General features: G+C 50.4%; 1 protein-coding gene across 3 annotated transcripts in view; it reads left to right on the top strand.

Moving 5' to 3' along the window:
• Positions 1 to 15,505, top strand: part of LIMK2 (LIM domain kinase 2) — a 76,983-nt gene extending 61,478 nt beyond the window's left edge. For 2 of the 3 annotated variants that reach the window (XM_049866208.1, XM_049866209.1), the window contains 11 exons: positions 228 to 333; positions 639 to 835; positions 2,779 to 2,965; positions 3,783 to 3,869; positions 4,576 to 4,707; positions 4,938 to 4,994; positions 6,815 to 6,880; positions 8,005 to 8,179; positions 8,908 to 8,963; positions 11,037 to 11,194; positions 12,962 to 15,505. In XM_049866208.1, the coding sequence (XP_049722165.1) occupies positions 228 to 333; positions 639 to 835; positions 2,779 to 2,965; positions 3,783 to 3,869; positions 4,576 to 4,707; positions 4,938 to 4,994; positions 6,815 to 6,880; positions 8,005 to 8,179; positions 8,908 to 8,963; positions 11,037 to 11,194; positions 12,962 to 13,106 (1,366 nt within the window). In that variant the 3' untranslated portion in view covers positions 13,107 to 15,505. Of the gene's footprint in view, positions 1 to 227; positions 334 to 638; positions 836 to 2,778; positions 2,966 to 3,782; positions 3,870 to 4,575; positions 4,708 to 4,937; positions 4,995 to 6,814; positions 6,881 to 8,004; positions 8,180 to 8,907; positions 8,964 to 11,036; positions 11,195 to 12,961 lie in introns of those variants that run through there. The other variant, XM_049866210.1, reaches the window with a different exon arrangement.
• Positions 15,506 to 16,019: the final 514 nt, after the last annotated feature.

Here is a 16,019-nt window from a genome sequence, read left to right as displayed (position 1 = left end):
GCAGTAAGAGAACTCAAGATGGGGAGAATGATATCCAGGTTTCTGGCTCAGGCCACCGGGTGAGCAGCAATGCCCTTCATTAAGATGGGGCACCCCTGGAATGGGATGGTCTGGGCCTTTGGGCCAATGGCAAGCCTGGGGCCTTCTGAGCCTTCCCGTGTAAGCGAAATTTGGCTGGCTAGGTCTTTAGGACGCCTTTATCCTGCCCCACTTCCTGTCTGACACAGGGTCAACCGGATGCATATCAGTTCCAACAACCGCAATGCCATCCACCCTGGGGACCGCATCCTGGAAATCAATGGGACTCCTGTCCGCACACTCCGAGTGGAGGAGGTAGGGTGTGTGTCCAGGCTGTCTTGTGGGGTGGGACATGGAACAGACCCTCTGGGAGATCAGGCTGTGGCCTTTAACTTTCCCCACCCTGTCTCTTTGTCTCGGCACTAAGCCTGTGACCACTAGTGACCTCCTATATCAGCCTGGTAGGTCCTCAGACCAGCAGAGATGCCAGGCAGAGGGTATTGTGGAGCTGCTGGGAGCTGGAGGCCACCATTAGCCACACTGTGCTTGGATCATCTGGGTGGGTGGTCCTGGGATGGGGCATCCTGTGGGAGCCAGCCTTACACTGCTCTTGACCGCAGGTAAAGGATGCTATTAGCCAGACAAGCCAGAGACTTCAGCTTTTAATTGAGCATGACCCCGTCTCCCAGCGCCTGGACCAGCTGCGGCTGGATGCACGGCTCTCTCCCCATGTGCAGAACGCTGGCCACTCCCCCACCCTCAGTACTCTGGACGCCAAGGAGAACCTGGAGGGAACACTGAGGAGACGTTCCTTGAGGTACCACCTCCCACCTCTGCTCTATTCTGTCCCTATGCCCATTCCTCAGATAAGGCGGATCCCAGTGGAGTTAGGGAAGGAATCAGCTGGCAGGGGCTGGGCTGTGAGGATTGTGCTGACCCAGCTCCCCGCCCTGGGGATCATTGTTCATCACCAGGGCTTGTGCATGATCTGACCCAGCTGTCTGCCAGGTTTCCTTAGAAACCAAAGGTCAGGCTCTGTCCACTGAGCTCCTGAGCTCGATGGGAGGTGGCAGCATGGGCTATGGGGGAAGTGTGGGACTCAGAGCCTAGAAATAGGGGCACACAGAAGATTGACTAAGTATATACAAGGACTCTGACAGCTTTAAAACAAGAGTTGAGCACAAGTTGTCTCACACTCAGGAGGGACCAACAGCCCAGACCTCAGGGTCTGCCAGGCCCATGGGGAGGGAGCAGTCTCCCTGGGGGCAAGCCCCAAGAGGGAGACTTACAGAACAGAAGTCAAGAGCACCAGCCCTCAAGGCAGACATGGCATCCGGGATTCAAGCTGAGCTCCCTACATAGATCACTGCATCTTTCTGTGCTTCAGTTTCTGCTTCTGTGAAATGGATTTGCAAGATAAAGGTGGCTCTCTTGCCCAATCATATAAGTATTAAATGTGAAAAAGGACACAAAGAAGTACAGTGCTCAGCATAGGGTCAGCGCTCAGTGAATGCGAGGTATTGTTAGTATCCCTAGAAATTAGATTCTTTCTCTGTTCTCCTGACCAAATAGCCTGAATCACTCAGGGCTGGTATCTCCTGGAAACTCCCCGCTGCCGCCCCCCCCGCCCCCCCGCACCGTGGTTGTTCCCATCACTCCTGACTGCCCTTGGCCTTGGTGGCATGAATGAGCTGGTAAAGGCAGAGCAGCAGAGGGCAGAGAAGGCCTAGGAATGCACAGCCTGAAAAGGGAAGGTGTAGGGGCAGCAGGGGAGCTATTCACATCTCTGGAGGGCCATCATGCAGGAGAGGAGACAGCTTACCTGAGTGCTCGGGTGGGCGCGGTCAGCAGGAGGCAGACAGAAAGAGCAGGACAAGCAGGCCTGCTAGGCGGGACAAGGCAAGGAGCCAGCCAGCCTCAGTCCTCTCCAGGAAGCCCAGTAAAACAGGAACTTGCCATGGAGAGAAGTTTCTGGGGTTGCAGTTAACTTGCAGTGCATGGACTTCAGCCTTCTGATCCATTCTTCAGTAAGTCAAAGTCATAGTTATCTACCATTACTGTTACTGGCTGCTCTTAAAAATGTAAACATAGTGGCCTTGCTGTTAGAAAAATCATACATGCTTATTATTTTAAAATTCAGGAAATATAGATAGGTGCAAGGATATGCAAATTCCCATTTGCTGATTTTTTGGATGGTATGCTGTCATTGGGATGCAAGTGGTTAACACACCTGACTGCTAACCAGAAGGTTGGGCGTGTGAGTTTACCCTGAGGTGGCTCAGAAGAAAGGACTGGGAGCCTGTTCTTGGAAAATCAGCCATGAAGACCCCATGGAGGACAGTTCTACTCTGACACACGAGTCAGATCAACCCCATGACAGCTGTGGTGGTGGTGGTGGCATGCTGTCATTCGAACCCAGTCAGTACCTTGAATCAAGTAGATGTGGAAGGTGGTGGGTTACCATCTCCAGTGCTGTCATAGAGTGAGCATTATAAGCTAGCAGATGCTGGCCAATTGTTTCAGGTGGGAAGTACTCAGAGTTCCTGTTCTGAATGTGTTTTTACTAAGTGTTTTTTTTAATTACTGATATCAGCAGCCCCAAAAGTGGCACATCTGTCTGACATCAGAGCCTCCTCCCCCATCTCTGCATCCTGTGGAGACTGAGAATTGGAATTGATGGAGTGCCTCTGAAATTTTTGCCTCCAGCTTTTCCTGGCAGATCTCTGAGGCCTGCCCTACCCCATCCCTTCTTGTCCTCAGGCGCAGTAACAGCATCTCCAAGTCTCCTGGCCCCAGCTCCCCAAAGGAGCCCCTGCTGCTCAGCCGGGACATCAGCCGCTCAGAATCACTCCGCTGTTCCAGCAGCTACTCACAGCAGATTTTCCGGCCATGTGACCTCAACCATGGGGAGGTCCTAGGGAAGGGCTTCTTCGGGCAGGCCATCAAGGTCAGCACGGGCAGTGGCTGCTTTGTTCTTCTACTCCATACCCCTCTCTCACCTGCTCTTGGGAGTTCTCTTCCCCCGTAGAGTACCAGGCCTCCTTCCTGGCTGTAGGTGGGGGTCCTCAGAAGGCTTAGTGATAGGGTAAGGAGTTGTACCTTCCCCCAAGCACCTGAGGGCAACATTGCTGGTGCAATAAGCTGTGCCCAGGGCCCCCATGCATCCCATTAGTGGGTGTTCATTAGGCACCCACAGGCCTCTTGGTGCTGGGCCTGCTGTGAGGAGCACACAGGAGTGGCTCCCGCCTCCCCGATGAGCAGTCTTGGGAACTAACCTCTCTCTCTCTCTCTTTTCCTCTGCTGAGAGCTGGGAGGGGGGGCCAGGTAAGCAGGGTATATCACCTTGGGGGACAGTGGGGCTGGAGAGTTCGCCCTGACCCACGCAGCTGCCTGGCGCATGTCTGTGGCACCGACCCTCCTGTCCCCAGACCCTCACCAGAACAACCCAGTGTACTCACCCCTATTTCAGATGACCACAGTCCCTGCTTGGCTTGGCAGGATCCCCTCCTGGCCCCTTCCCCAGCCCTCTTTTCTGGATTTTCATTTTCCTCTCTGCACGCCCAGCTCTCCAGGGAAGAGGGTATATATATACTCCCTGCGGAGTCCACTATTGCTCCCCTGCTGTATCTTCCTCATGAACTCTGTCAGTGTCATCAGGCTCAGTGTGTTTCCCAAAGAACGAGATGACCAGTTGCTAGATTTTTACAAACTACAGAACTAACTACCTTCAGTCTCTGCATTATTAATAGTTGCCCTCCCCATAGGTGACACACAAAGCCACAGGCAAAGTGATGGTCATGAAGGAGTTAATTCGGTGTGATGAGGAGACACAGAAGACTTTTTTGACTGAGGTGAGAAGATGGGTTAGGTGGTTGGGAGTTTGGTGTCACCACTAGAAGGGGAAGGACCTTACAAATAACAGTTTAAAGAGGAAAATTGGTTTGGCATCACTGTCTTGAAAACTGAGCAAAATAGATTTCCTGAGGAGAGCTTCTGCCCCCTACATGACAGCATTATTATGTGTTCCGTGATCGTTTACTAAAGACATACAAGCCAGGTGCCGGGATGCAATAACAGATGGGGCATGGTTCAGGGGCAGTTATGGGGGTGGTGGACACAGAAACAGACCCAACTTTGTGTAACCTGATGCTCTAATCTGCCACCTTAACACCCTGCTAAGGGTGCCTTGAGTGGGGCTGCCCAGAGAAACAGACACCCCTGAGCATTTACACAGTTTCACCATGTCAACTCCCCAAGTTGCTCCCTTACCATACTCTTGAGTTGGCTACACTTTTCTGGGCATTGTCCCTCTAGGCCTTTGCTTCACTCTTGGACCTGCCAACTCCAGTTCCCACAGAGCAGTTCCTAGGGAGGCAGGGTCCCCATCCATGTGGAGACTCTTGGCCTTCACCTGATCTGAGTGCCCTGCCACATCACATAAGCTGAAGGTGGGAGATACAGGTAGCACTTGCCAAACTGCCTCCTGAAGGGAAGGGGTGAGGAAGACATAGTGGGAAGTAACCAACCCTACCTTCCCTGCCACCCGCCTCCTGCCAGGTGAAAGTGATGCGCAGCCTGGACCACCCCAATGTGCTCAAGTTCATTGGCGTGCTATACAAGGACAAGAAGCTGAACCTGCTGACAGAGTACATCGAGGGGGGCACGCTGAAGGACTTTCTGCGCAATGTGGTGAGCACGCCACCCCCACAGCCAACCAAGAGCTGTGGTGGGATTGTCAGTGGGACACCACTACCATGGAATCACAGCGGCCAGAGGGGCCCCCTGCTTTTTCCCCCAAGGACCATGCCAGGTGGAACTGGGCACAGGTGGGAGGGTTCCCCGGAAGACCATATTGACCCACAAGAGGACCAGTGGGACAGGACCCAACAGCCTCTGATGGGCATTCTCCCATCCTGCAGGACCCGTTCCCCTGGCAGCAGAAGGTCAGGTTTGCCAAAGGCATCGCCTCGGGAATGGTGAGTCCCACCAACAACCTTGCCGGGGAGGTACGAGGATTACAGGACGGGCACTAGGAGGCAGAGGCCCAGCCCTGGGCAGCTTGTGTGGGATGGTTTTGTTCATTCAGTAGTTTTCTTGAGTTTCTGTGCCAGTGAAATTGCCCCCGACTGGCTGTTTTTAACTTAGAACCCTACTCTCAAGGAATTCCAAGTCTCCGAGGACAAACAGGGCACAGACAAGGTAAACAGGAGAAGCAAACTGTAGCACTAGGTGGCCTGGGCTTCCTGTCATGGAGGTGTCTGGTGCTGATGGCTTTAGAGCAAGCAGAGCACCCTTACCGCCTAGGAAATCCAAGAAGGGGGCATTGAGCTCTAGTTGAGCCCTGACGGATGGGCCAGATTTGAATAGAAGTTCCTTTTGGCAGAGAGGCCCGCCCCAAGGTTGAGAGAATGACAGCAGCACAGGCCTGGGAGATGAGCGGAGGAAGTAGTCTGTTTACCTGGGAAAGAATGGTACAAAGTAGAGCAATAATACTTAATACTAACAGCTGACAGTGAGTGCTTTCTATATGCCAGGCACTGAGCTGAGGGATTAACATGCATGAGCATACTTACTCCTCACAACAACCCTGAAACTGAGGCTGGCAAGGGACAGCGGGGTTCCTGGGCCAGTCAGTCTGGCCCCTGAGCCTGAGATTTCAACCAGTTCTCTTCATGTGGGGTCTATAAGGACAACACTGGAATAGTAGGTTGGGGCAGATTAAGATCTCCAGGTTTCAAGCTAACAAGTCTGGGCTTCAAGTAGGAAGACAGTGACAGACGTGAAGGATGTGTAAGCAAGAATGTTTTATGACCAGAGCTGTTTTTTAGAATACAAGTCTGGTGCGGTCGATAGGCTGGGTGGAATTGGAGAGTCACAGTCTCAGGGCAGGAAGACTTGAGCAGGGGCTGATGAAATGTTGGGGTTCCTGAATTAGAAGTGTGGCCATAGGAACAGGAGACCGAGAGGCAGGGTAGAGTCAGAATGGAGAGACACGTTGTCAGAAGGAATGGGGTAGGGGGAAGAATTGAGGTGATTTGAGATAGCTAGAGCCCTGGTGACACAGTGGTTAAGTGCTTGGCAACTAACCAAAGTGTCAGCTACGAACCCACCAGCCACTCTGCAAGAGAAAAAAGGTATGGCAGTCTGCTTTTGCAAAGATGACAGCCTTGGAAACCCTATGGGGCAGTTCTGCTCTGTTCCATGGGGCCGCTATGAGTCGGAATCAACTCGACAGTAACAGGTAGAGGCGTCTATGTGGTTGGGAGCACTGTATGTGAAGAGAAGATGGCTTCGAGTGGGGCTGACATTGAAGAAGCCTGAAGGGAAAACCAGGCCCACGGGCGTCTGAGGAGCTGGAAGCTTGGAAGAGGGTGGAGCAGCCTTTAGGTAGGAAGAGGTTAAAGTGTGGATAGAAAGTGAAGAGGGTTAGGGTTAGTCAGGAGCACAGAGCTAACGCGGACCAAGAGAAGGTCACTTCTTCCACTGTCGCAGGCAGGAAGGATCCGAGGTGGGTGAAGCCAGAGATGGGAGGAGAGAGCAGTGCATCTGAGGAACTCACTTCAGATGGCCTAGAGCTTAGTAAAATGAATGAGGTGGAGATGCAAGGGCCAAGGCCCAGTGGAGTTGGGGACTTTAGGAGAGGGCAGTGAGGGTAGCTGGGGTTGGGGTTATAGAGCCTGGGTTGGGTTCTGAAGCTGGGCGGGAATGCCTGGAGAACAAGTTCCATGGCCCCAGTTCCAGAGTTGGGTCTGCCTGATTTTCTGGCCTTTGGCCTCATCTCATGTTTCTGTTCCAGGCCTACCTGCACTCCATGTGTATCATTCACCGGGACCTGAACTCACACAACTGCCTCGTCAAGCTGGTATGCCCCAGAGGCCAGCCCTCCTGGCTTCTTTGTCACAGGGAAAGCTAACTGTCCCCTCTTGCTTCAGACCAGAAGTGTCCGCTGGGTGTTCTGTCTTGCCCCTCCTGCTGCCTCCGCTGCCCTCCTCTGGTCTTCTGAGAGCTCCCAGAGACAGACAAACATGATTCCACCTCCTCTTAGTAGCAACCTATTGAATCATTTGCTTAGAGGGGACTCAGAAGCTCCTGAAGTGGATATAGAGCCCTGTCACTTTACCTGGTTTCATCCCCATATGATACTCCTGGGAAGCAGCTCACTGCTGACCGCGTTTTGCAGTTGTGGCACCTCAACCTAAGGCTGCAGAGCTAGTGGGTTTATGGGGTCCGGTTTGAGGCTGGGTCTTCTGATTCAGCATTCCTTCCACTGCCCCTCAGCTTTACTGCTACAATGTTATTCTTCTTATGAACTTGTAGTCTGGCCTCCTGTGTGTCTACCAACTGACCCGGGCTCTGCCCTCGGGACCCACACCAAACCATCTTAGTCCCTTTTCCACTTGACTGCCCTGTAGCTGTTTGGAGAGCTTATCTACCCCATGTCCCTACACTGGCTACCTCCATCTTGTCTTTCTCTCATCCTGGTTCTAGTCACTGCCTTAAATCCTTCTGGGAACATGGCAGGATAAAAGAAATCCCTATCTCACGTCTGAGTTCCACTCTCCAGGCCCCAGAGTCTCACCCATCCAGGCTCAGGGCCTCTGCTGGGAACACTCTGGTGTTCCCAGGAATTTGCTTTGTGCACAGGCTGCATGTTTAGAAACACAATTGTGAGCCTTATCTGCCAGATAGAGTTTTGCCTCCCTGGGTAGCACAGTTAAGTGCTTGGCTATTAACCAGAAGGCTGGCAGTTTGAGTCTACCCAGAGATGCCTCAGAAGAAAACCAGCCATTGACAACCCTATGGAGCATAATTTTGTAGTCGACACACAGGGGTTGCCATGAGTTGGAGTTGACTCCATGGCAGCTGGTTCAGGTCCTTTGCTGCACACCGTTCGCCCCTTCGTGGCTTCTCTGGCCTATGCCCCCACCCCAGGTCCAGGTTTGGGAACATCTCTACCAGTGCCTGACCTGGCCTGTGTACTACCAGGACAAGACTGTGGTAGTGGCAGACTTTGGGCTGTCGCGGCTCATAGTGGAGGAGAGGAAAAAGCCCCCAGTGGAGAAGGCCGCGACCAAGAAACGCACTTTGCGCAAGAATGACCGCAAGAAGCGCTACACAGTGGTGGGAAACCCCTACTGGATGGCACCAGAGATGCTGAATGGTGAGTCTTGAGGCCTGGGAAGGGCATACCCCAGCGCGGGGGAGTCCCACTGAGGCCACACGTTGCCTCCAGGGCAGCCTGTGAAATGTAGTACCAGGCACCCAGAGCCAGGGCTAGGTAGTTTTCATCTATTGCCAGGTCGGGTCTCATAAACTCCTTCGTCTCCGAACTCAGGGCTGGGAGTTAGGCATCCCATCCTGGGGGAAGGGTGAGGTCTGACTGGCTATTGTGCCCCAAGGATAAGCTGAGCGCTCAGGCTACTTTTTGCCCTAGCTTTTGCATTTTTCTCTCTTCCCTTGCTGAAAACTGAAGTGTGGTGCCCCCTGGTGGATAATGCTCCAACCAGCCAGAGATACTGGATGGGATTCTTTAAACACACATGATTGTGAGGCCTCAGAAATAGCCTGATAGAAGCCTCCTTGGAGTCTGAGGCCCAGAGAGTTGAGTGGTTTGCCCCGACACACAACAGGCTGATGTTCGAGCCTGGATGAGTGTGGTTCTGTTCTCTTTGCTGTACCATGCAGTTTCATCCTGGGCAGTGCTATTTTATAACAACAGGACTGTGGAAAGGTGATTTACGGTGGTGCCTGCTCTGGGCAGCCTTTAGAGCATCCCCATGGAACCTACTCTAGCCTGGGTTCTTGGCTGTGGCTCAGATTGGCCCTAGACCCTGTGCAGAGCAGATAAGGGACTTAAACTTAACAGCCTGCTCTCCTATGTTCCCAAAGGAAAGAGCTATGATGAGACCGTGGACGTCTTCTCTTTTGGGATCGTTCTCTGCGAGGTGAGCTCCGGCCCAGAGGCCATGCCTGAGGCAGCAGGCCTAGCAGTGCTGTCCTGACTCAGAACTGGGGTTCCTCCACCTCAGGAGGAGTAGCTTTCCGTAAAATTAATTGGGGTAGGGTTTTATAGTTTATAACGCATCTTTGCATCTGCTCATGCACTTGAGTCTCACTGGTCCCATGAGGAGGACTGGGTGGGGTGTTTTCAGGTGAGGAAATGGGTTCAGAAAGGGGCAGTTGTGACTTGAAACTCTGGTAGGAAAGGCAGGTTTTCACATGGCTGTCCCTCTCACTTTTGGGGCTAATTCATTCTTGCCCAGTTCCTCTGCTCCCTCCCCTGCCTGGTGGTGCTCCCACCCTCAGCCCAACAAGTTAAGTAGCCACTCCAGGAAGTGGCAGCCTTGTGCTAGGCACTGTGGGTTACAGAGTAAGTTGTGAAACGACTCCTACACTTGGAGCTTAGCAGTTGGGCAGCAGCATAGCTCAGTATATCCTGAAGCAGGCAGTCAAACACACACTGAAAGGCTTCTGTAATTCCCACAAACGAAGTTGTGAATGGGAGAGGAGAAGAGACCCAGGGGCCATGTGGAATAATCAAGACAGGTTTTGTGTTTTTCCAATGTGGTAAAAATATATGTAACAGTTTGGGAACCATATATCTGATAAAGGTCCAGTATCCAAAATTTATAAAATACTCCTATAACTTAACAAAACAAAGACAACCCAATCAAAAATGGGCAAAGAACTTGAACAGACATAGCACCAAGTAGGATATCCAAATGGCCAACAAGCACCTGAAAAAAAGCACATGCTCGAAGTCATTAGGCATTACAGAAATGCAAATCAGAACCACAATGAGATGTCTCGCCCCCATAAGAATGGCAATGATCAAAAAAAAAAACCTGTAAACACTAGGTGTTAGCCAGGCTGTGGAGAAACAGGAACCCTCATCCATTGCTGGTGGGAATGTAAAATAGTCTAGCCACTGTGGAAAAGAGTTGGGCAGTTACTCAAAAAGTTGAACATAGATCTACCATATGACCCAGCAATTCCACTCTTAGGTATATGACCAAAAGACCTAAAAGCGGCAACTCAAAGAGACATATACACCAATGTTTGTTGCAGTGCTGTTCACAATAGCCAAAAGGTGGAGTAACCAAAATGTCCAACAACTGATGATGGCTAAGGAAAATGTAGTGTGTGTATATACACACACAAGGGAATATTACTCAGCCATAAAGAAGAACGAAGTCCTGATGCATGCCACAATATGGATAAACCTTAAGGACAATATGCTGCATGCAGTCATTCCAACACAAAAGGACAAATACTGTATGATCTCACTTACGTAAAATAAGCAAATACAGAAACCAAAAGTAATGAGTGGTTATCAGGAGCAAGAGGTGGGGGGAAGAGGGCTTTCACTTATAGTGCGCTGAAGGTATGTTAATGGTAGTGGGCTAATTTGGAAAAAGAGAGCAAAAATGGTCGCACAGCTTGAAGAATGCAGTCAGCGTCACTGAAGTGTACATGTAGAAAGTGACGAATTATTGTATGTATTGTGTGTATGTTAAAGTTTTATATATATATACATAAAACGTTTGGTAATTCAGTTTTTACGTGTTTAATTCAGTGATGTTGATTACATTTGTAATGTTGTGCAGTTATCACCACTATCCTTTTTCAAGGAAGTTGAAATTTTTTTTTGTTTGATATCAGTTGAGCATCTCCTGTGTGCAAAGCACAAAGCCCCTGGCCTTATAGAGCCTTTACTCTGACACAAGCCCGAGCGGTGTGGGATGTATGAAAGCTACCAGATCCTACATGCCAATTTGGAACATTGCGCTTCTGCTGCAGTGAGGCCTCCTCTAAGTCCTCCTCAGCAAGTGGACTCATTCAAGAGACAAATCTGGGTTAGCAAGATCTGGAGACATGGGTAGAGGGCAGCTCTCTGACCTAGGTTTTTCCCACTCCTTCTCCTGACCGTCCTTCCTGTCCACACACTACGACCCTTTCCTTGCCGTATGGCTATGGCCTTCTCTGTCTGTTCCTGACCAGCATCTTCTCACCTGCAGATCATTGGGCAGGTATATGCAGATCCTGATTGCCTGCCCCGCACACTGGACTTTGGCCTCAATGTGAAGCTTTTCTGGGAGAAGTTTGTCCCCACAGATTGTCCCCCAGCCTTCTTCCCCTTGGCCGCCATCTGCTGCAAACTGGAGCCTGAGAGCAGGTTGGTGCCACCCCTTTTCCCCTGCTCACACAATCCTGAAATGCTTGCCTAGCCTTAGGCGATCTGACTCTGACATTCCAGGTTGTATGGGGAAGACGAGGTTGTAGTATAGCACATGACCTGGATGTGACACACAGAGACACAGTTATTAAATTTTAAAAGAAGAAAATTGACCCAAACCTGTCCCACCCTTTTAACACAATAAACATCTTCACGTTTCCATATTCCCCTTGTCCATGTTCACACACACACACATCTTTTACATAGTTGTGATTTCAGAATAGATAGAAATGTTTTATTTTGTCCTGCATTTTTCATGTGACTACCCAATTTTCCTGTTTATCATTTTTGTCGACTACAGAGAATTCTACTAAGATACTGTCTGAACATATTATAATAAATACCATGTAGATGTTCCCAATTTTTCTGGTTTTTCTTTTCTGGAATGAGTAATATGACAGTGAACATCTTTATGCAGTTAACTAATTTCTCCTCTAAGAATCTTTTAAAATTACCTTTATTCTTCTCAGGTTATAGTTTTCACTATTACCAAAGTTACCCTAGGCCTTTCCAAGTTTTTGCGTTAGAAAACTACAATCTTTATATATGTTTGTTTTTTCTGCTATCAAAAGTCATGTTTCTTTTAAAAAACAAGTTCAAACGTTGCCAAAATATAGAGCCTAGGAAGGATAAGTCTTCCATAATCTCCCCCAACCAATATACCCCTCAACCCTTCTCTTACCTCCCCAACTCTACCCTCCAAGACAACCAGTTGGCACATAATCCTTATTTTAAAATGACTTCTGAAGGTCCAATTTAGAGTTGGAATTTGCTGGTGGGAGGCTCTATATCTTGTTCTCTCATGGGCCTTAGTAACATCAGGGTAAGAGAATGAGGAGAAAATGTGGAGCTATACAACATTTGTTTGCTAATGTCCCTTCTCAGTCATTCTAAATATCTGTCTCTAATTCATTCAAAAAATATATTGAGCCTCTGCCATGTCCTAGGTGCTGTTGTAAGCTCTTGAGTGCAGTGAACAAAACAAAGACCCTGCCCTCACGGTGGGATGATAAATAATAGAATAACTATTGAATATTAGAAGGTGATAAATGCTATAGAAATAAGTGTCAAGCCCAGTAAAGAGGATTGTTTGGGGGTGCTAGTTGCAGTTTTGAATGTGGGAGTCAGGGTAGGCATCATCTCTTGAAGCACAGGTGTGGAAGAGGAGGAGTAAGCATGCAGATGTCTAGGAGTCCAGGGCAGGTGAGCAGTTTCCACAGCAGTAGAGCCAGGTATCTGTGTTCTCCTTGGGAGGAGCTGCTGAGTCTAGAAAATGCTCCTTTCCTGGCAGATCCATGGTGTGGAGACAGGAAGTCTGAGGACTGAAAAGAATCTTTAAAATGTCACTTTGTCCAGTCCACTTTTGATGATAGCATTTTCTCTAAGACATAGGAAAGTCCTCTTTCTCTTGGACTTTTTTTTTTTTTTAAAGCTCTCACCTGGAGACAATCACTGGGCCAGCCTTCTCCCTCTGTTAGCTTTAGTCTTTACAGCAACACTGTGAGTCAGCAGTGACATAGTGTCCCCATTTCCCACAGAGACACAGTGAGGTTAAGGGACTTGCCTGAACTCATACAACTAGGAGAGCCTGAGCGACGGAATATTCCCACCTTGATCTGTCCAACCCTGAGGCCTGGTGCCTTCCAAGCCTCCCCAGAGCCCCAGCCCCTATCCCATATGCCTCTAACTTACCCCTTTTCTTTCCAGACCAGCGTTCTCAAAACTGGAGGATTCCTTTGAGGCCCTATCCCTGTACCTGGGGGAGTTAGGCATCCCGCTGCCTGCAGAGTTGGAGGAGCTGGACCACACTGTGAGCGTGCAGTACGGCCTGACCCGAGACTCACCACCCTAGCCCTGGCCTAGCCCCCTGCAGGGGGGCGTTCCACGGCCAGCATTGCCCCCTCTGCGCCCCATCCTGTGGCTTCCTGTGGATTGGCGGCTTGTTTAGAAGCAGCACAAGCCATCCCTACTACCTCCCCAGGAGGTGAGCGGGCGCAGCACCAGGGAAACACATCTCCACAGGTTTTGGAGCCTGGTTACTGTTTCTAAACCCAATACTCGCCTGAAAGCTGTGAAGAAAAAAAAAAGCCTGGCCAGGAGGAATGTTACTTAGGACCACTTGGGAACTCCCTGGCAGTGGGTTTCCACCCCCAGAGACTACTGGAGACTCTGGCCTACACTAATCAGCATGATGTGGACCTGCTGGGCAGGATCCCTGGGGAAACTCGCCTGTGGGCTCTGAAGTCTCTGGTCAAGCTGGTGCACAAAGACTTCATGTGGGTCTGTGAACCATATAAACTGGCAGCCAGGTAGTGCTCCAAGAGTGTGAAATGGTAGCGGTGCTGTCCCACCTCCCCTGGGACAGAGTTGGGGGAGTTGAGCTTAGAAGAGTCTCTCAGTTGGTTTGCGATGGAACTGGCCAGGAGTTAGGGGAAGGACTGGTTTCTCTTTACTTCCTCGGGGCCACTCTGGCCAGCCCAGAGACCACATTGATGTGAGAGGAGCTTCCACCACATGTTCTCAAACTGTAGTGCTGGAGACTGGGCATAGGTCCCTTCTGCCTGCAACAAGTAGTACAAGTGCCAGAAAGAAAGAGCCCCTGCCCTCTGAAATGTCCGTGTCCTGGCTGCTATTACCCATGCCCTCGTGGGCTGCTTCAGTCGAAGCCCAGAAGCTTCTCACCAGACTTGCAGACATTTTGCCTAGAGCTAGATGGGCTCTGGAGGACAGAGTAGCTTGTCACAGGCCCAGAGTCTCAGGCTGGGAAGTGGGAGGAGACCGCATTCTCTTGGCCTTGCGGCAGCCACTACTCACTCCTCCACATCCCTGATCAGGCAGCATCTGGGGCTGGGAAGAGGTGATGGCAGAGCCCCAGAGCTGAGGCACTGAGGGACACAGCTCCCTGAGCTAGGCCAGCTGGCTTCTACCTCCCTTGTTGCCTGGCCCGGCTCACTAGTTCCTGGCCACAGCCCCGAGTCACAGCCTTGGACACTGGACAGCCCTTGGGGCACCCTCTGCCTTGGCTTCCAGTGCTCCAGGGGCTCTGTAGCACAACTAGATTTGCCTCCTAAGTGTCTGAGTTTAGACCATATTTAAACAATTGGGAATGGGACTGGGATATTGATGCAATGTGGTGGTTTATTTTTTGGGGTGTAGGGATGGGAGTGATCCAGGAGAGTGGTTGTTATTATTAGTATCTTCATCTTGTTCTATCAGTTGGGTGATATGTGAAATATTGTAAATAGACCTGATGAGTTATGGGATCAGATATCATCTCTGGCCAGAGTTTACCTTCTGCCTATACTGTACATATGTGTAGAGGTTGCCAGCTTGTCATGGGGTTGAGCTGTGGGCTCCCAGTAGCAGCAGGGTTTACCATTGTGTGGCTGGTTGTGCCTCAACTGTCCCCGGCAAGTGCAAGTGTGGTGGGCTGAGCTACATTTATTAAGCAGACTAAATAAATTAAGCAGTTAACATAACTGATGATACTGAGGTGAAAAAAGTGACTTGGGGCCTGGCTTTGGAAAATAAATGTGGGTCTGCTGGCCTGTGTCTGTGCCAGGAAGGGCGGAGCCTCCCCTGCTCTTTGTAGAGTAACACCACTGGCCACCTCACCCCAGACCACAGAATTCCCCGTGGCAGGGTCCTGGTGTTCCCCAAGTCCCATCCTCTCTCCCTGGATGCAGATACTAATCTGCTCCAGAGATCATGTACATCCCACCTAAGGCAGCCCATTCCTGGAGGCAAGTCTGACTGACCCATCAAAGCCCCACAGAGCCTGACTCCCACCTGCTTGCTGAGTGGGATCTTCAGGCCCTACTTCCCCAAATCCCCCAATATACATATACTTCTCCAGCCTGGATGTCCTAGTGTCCTCTCTGCAGGGCTAGGTAACACTTTCATGTTGTTAATTGCCGTTGATTCTGATTCGGTGACCCCATGTACAACAGAACAAAACGTTGCCTCGTCCTGTGCCATCTTCACAATCATTGTTATGCTGGAGTAAATTGTTGTGGCCACTGTGTGTTTTGAGTGCCTTCCAGCCTAGGGGGCTCATCTTCCAGAATTGTATCAGACTATTCTGTTGTGATCCATAAGGTTTTCATTGACTAACTCATAGAAGGAGATCTCCAGGCCTTTATTCCTAGTCTGTCTTGCCTGAAGTTCTCTTGAAACCTGTCCACTATGGGTGACCCTGCTGGTATCTGAAATACCAGCAGCATAGCTTCCAGCATCATAGCTACATATAAGCCACCACAGTAAGACACATGGGTACATGGGTGGTGGGACATAACGGGATGAGATGAATACAAGTCACCCTCACCCCTTGTGTTTCCCTACAAGTGCTTGAGAGAAAATCTTTTTCTTCTCACTTCTGCACCTGGGGGTGGGGGCAGGGTAAGCACTGGGCAGGGTGAAGCTGACTGGTTAGTGGGGTCCTGGCACAATATACCCATTATACCCAAAGGTGTTTTCTCCCAAGGCTTGAGGAATGCAACAGGGTAGAATGGTTCCTGAGGAACCAACGCTTGGGGTGCCACTTGTTGGCATTATATAGTGCTATACAGACAGCAACATCTGGTCCTGGGCATAGGTCTTCCTGGGTGTTCCTAGAGGCTGCAAACCTGTTGAACTCCCTGCTAGAAGTCCAAGAAAGACTCCTGGTAGCTTTTCATTGTGGAACCCTCAAGAATCACCCCGCAGGGCCCTTCCTCATCCCCAGGCAGCCCAACAACCCATCTTCGTGCACACCCTTCTCTCCTGT

Source organism: Elephas maximus, chromosome 22 (genome assembly GCF_024166365.1).
Source record: "Elephas maximus indicus isolate mEleMax1 chromosome 22, mEleMax1 primary haplotype, whole genome shotgun sequence".
NCBI classification, from domain to species: domain Eukaryota; kingdom Metazoa; phylum Chordata; class Mammalia; order Proboscidea; family Elephantidae; genus Elephas; species Elephas maximus.
Note: the sequence above shows the minus strand (reverse complement) of the source record. Positions and strands in the feature narration are given on the sequence as shown.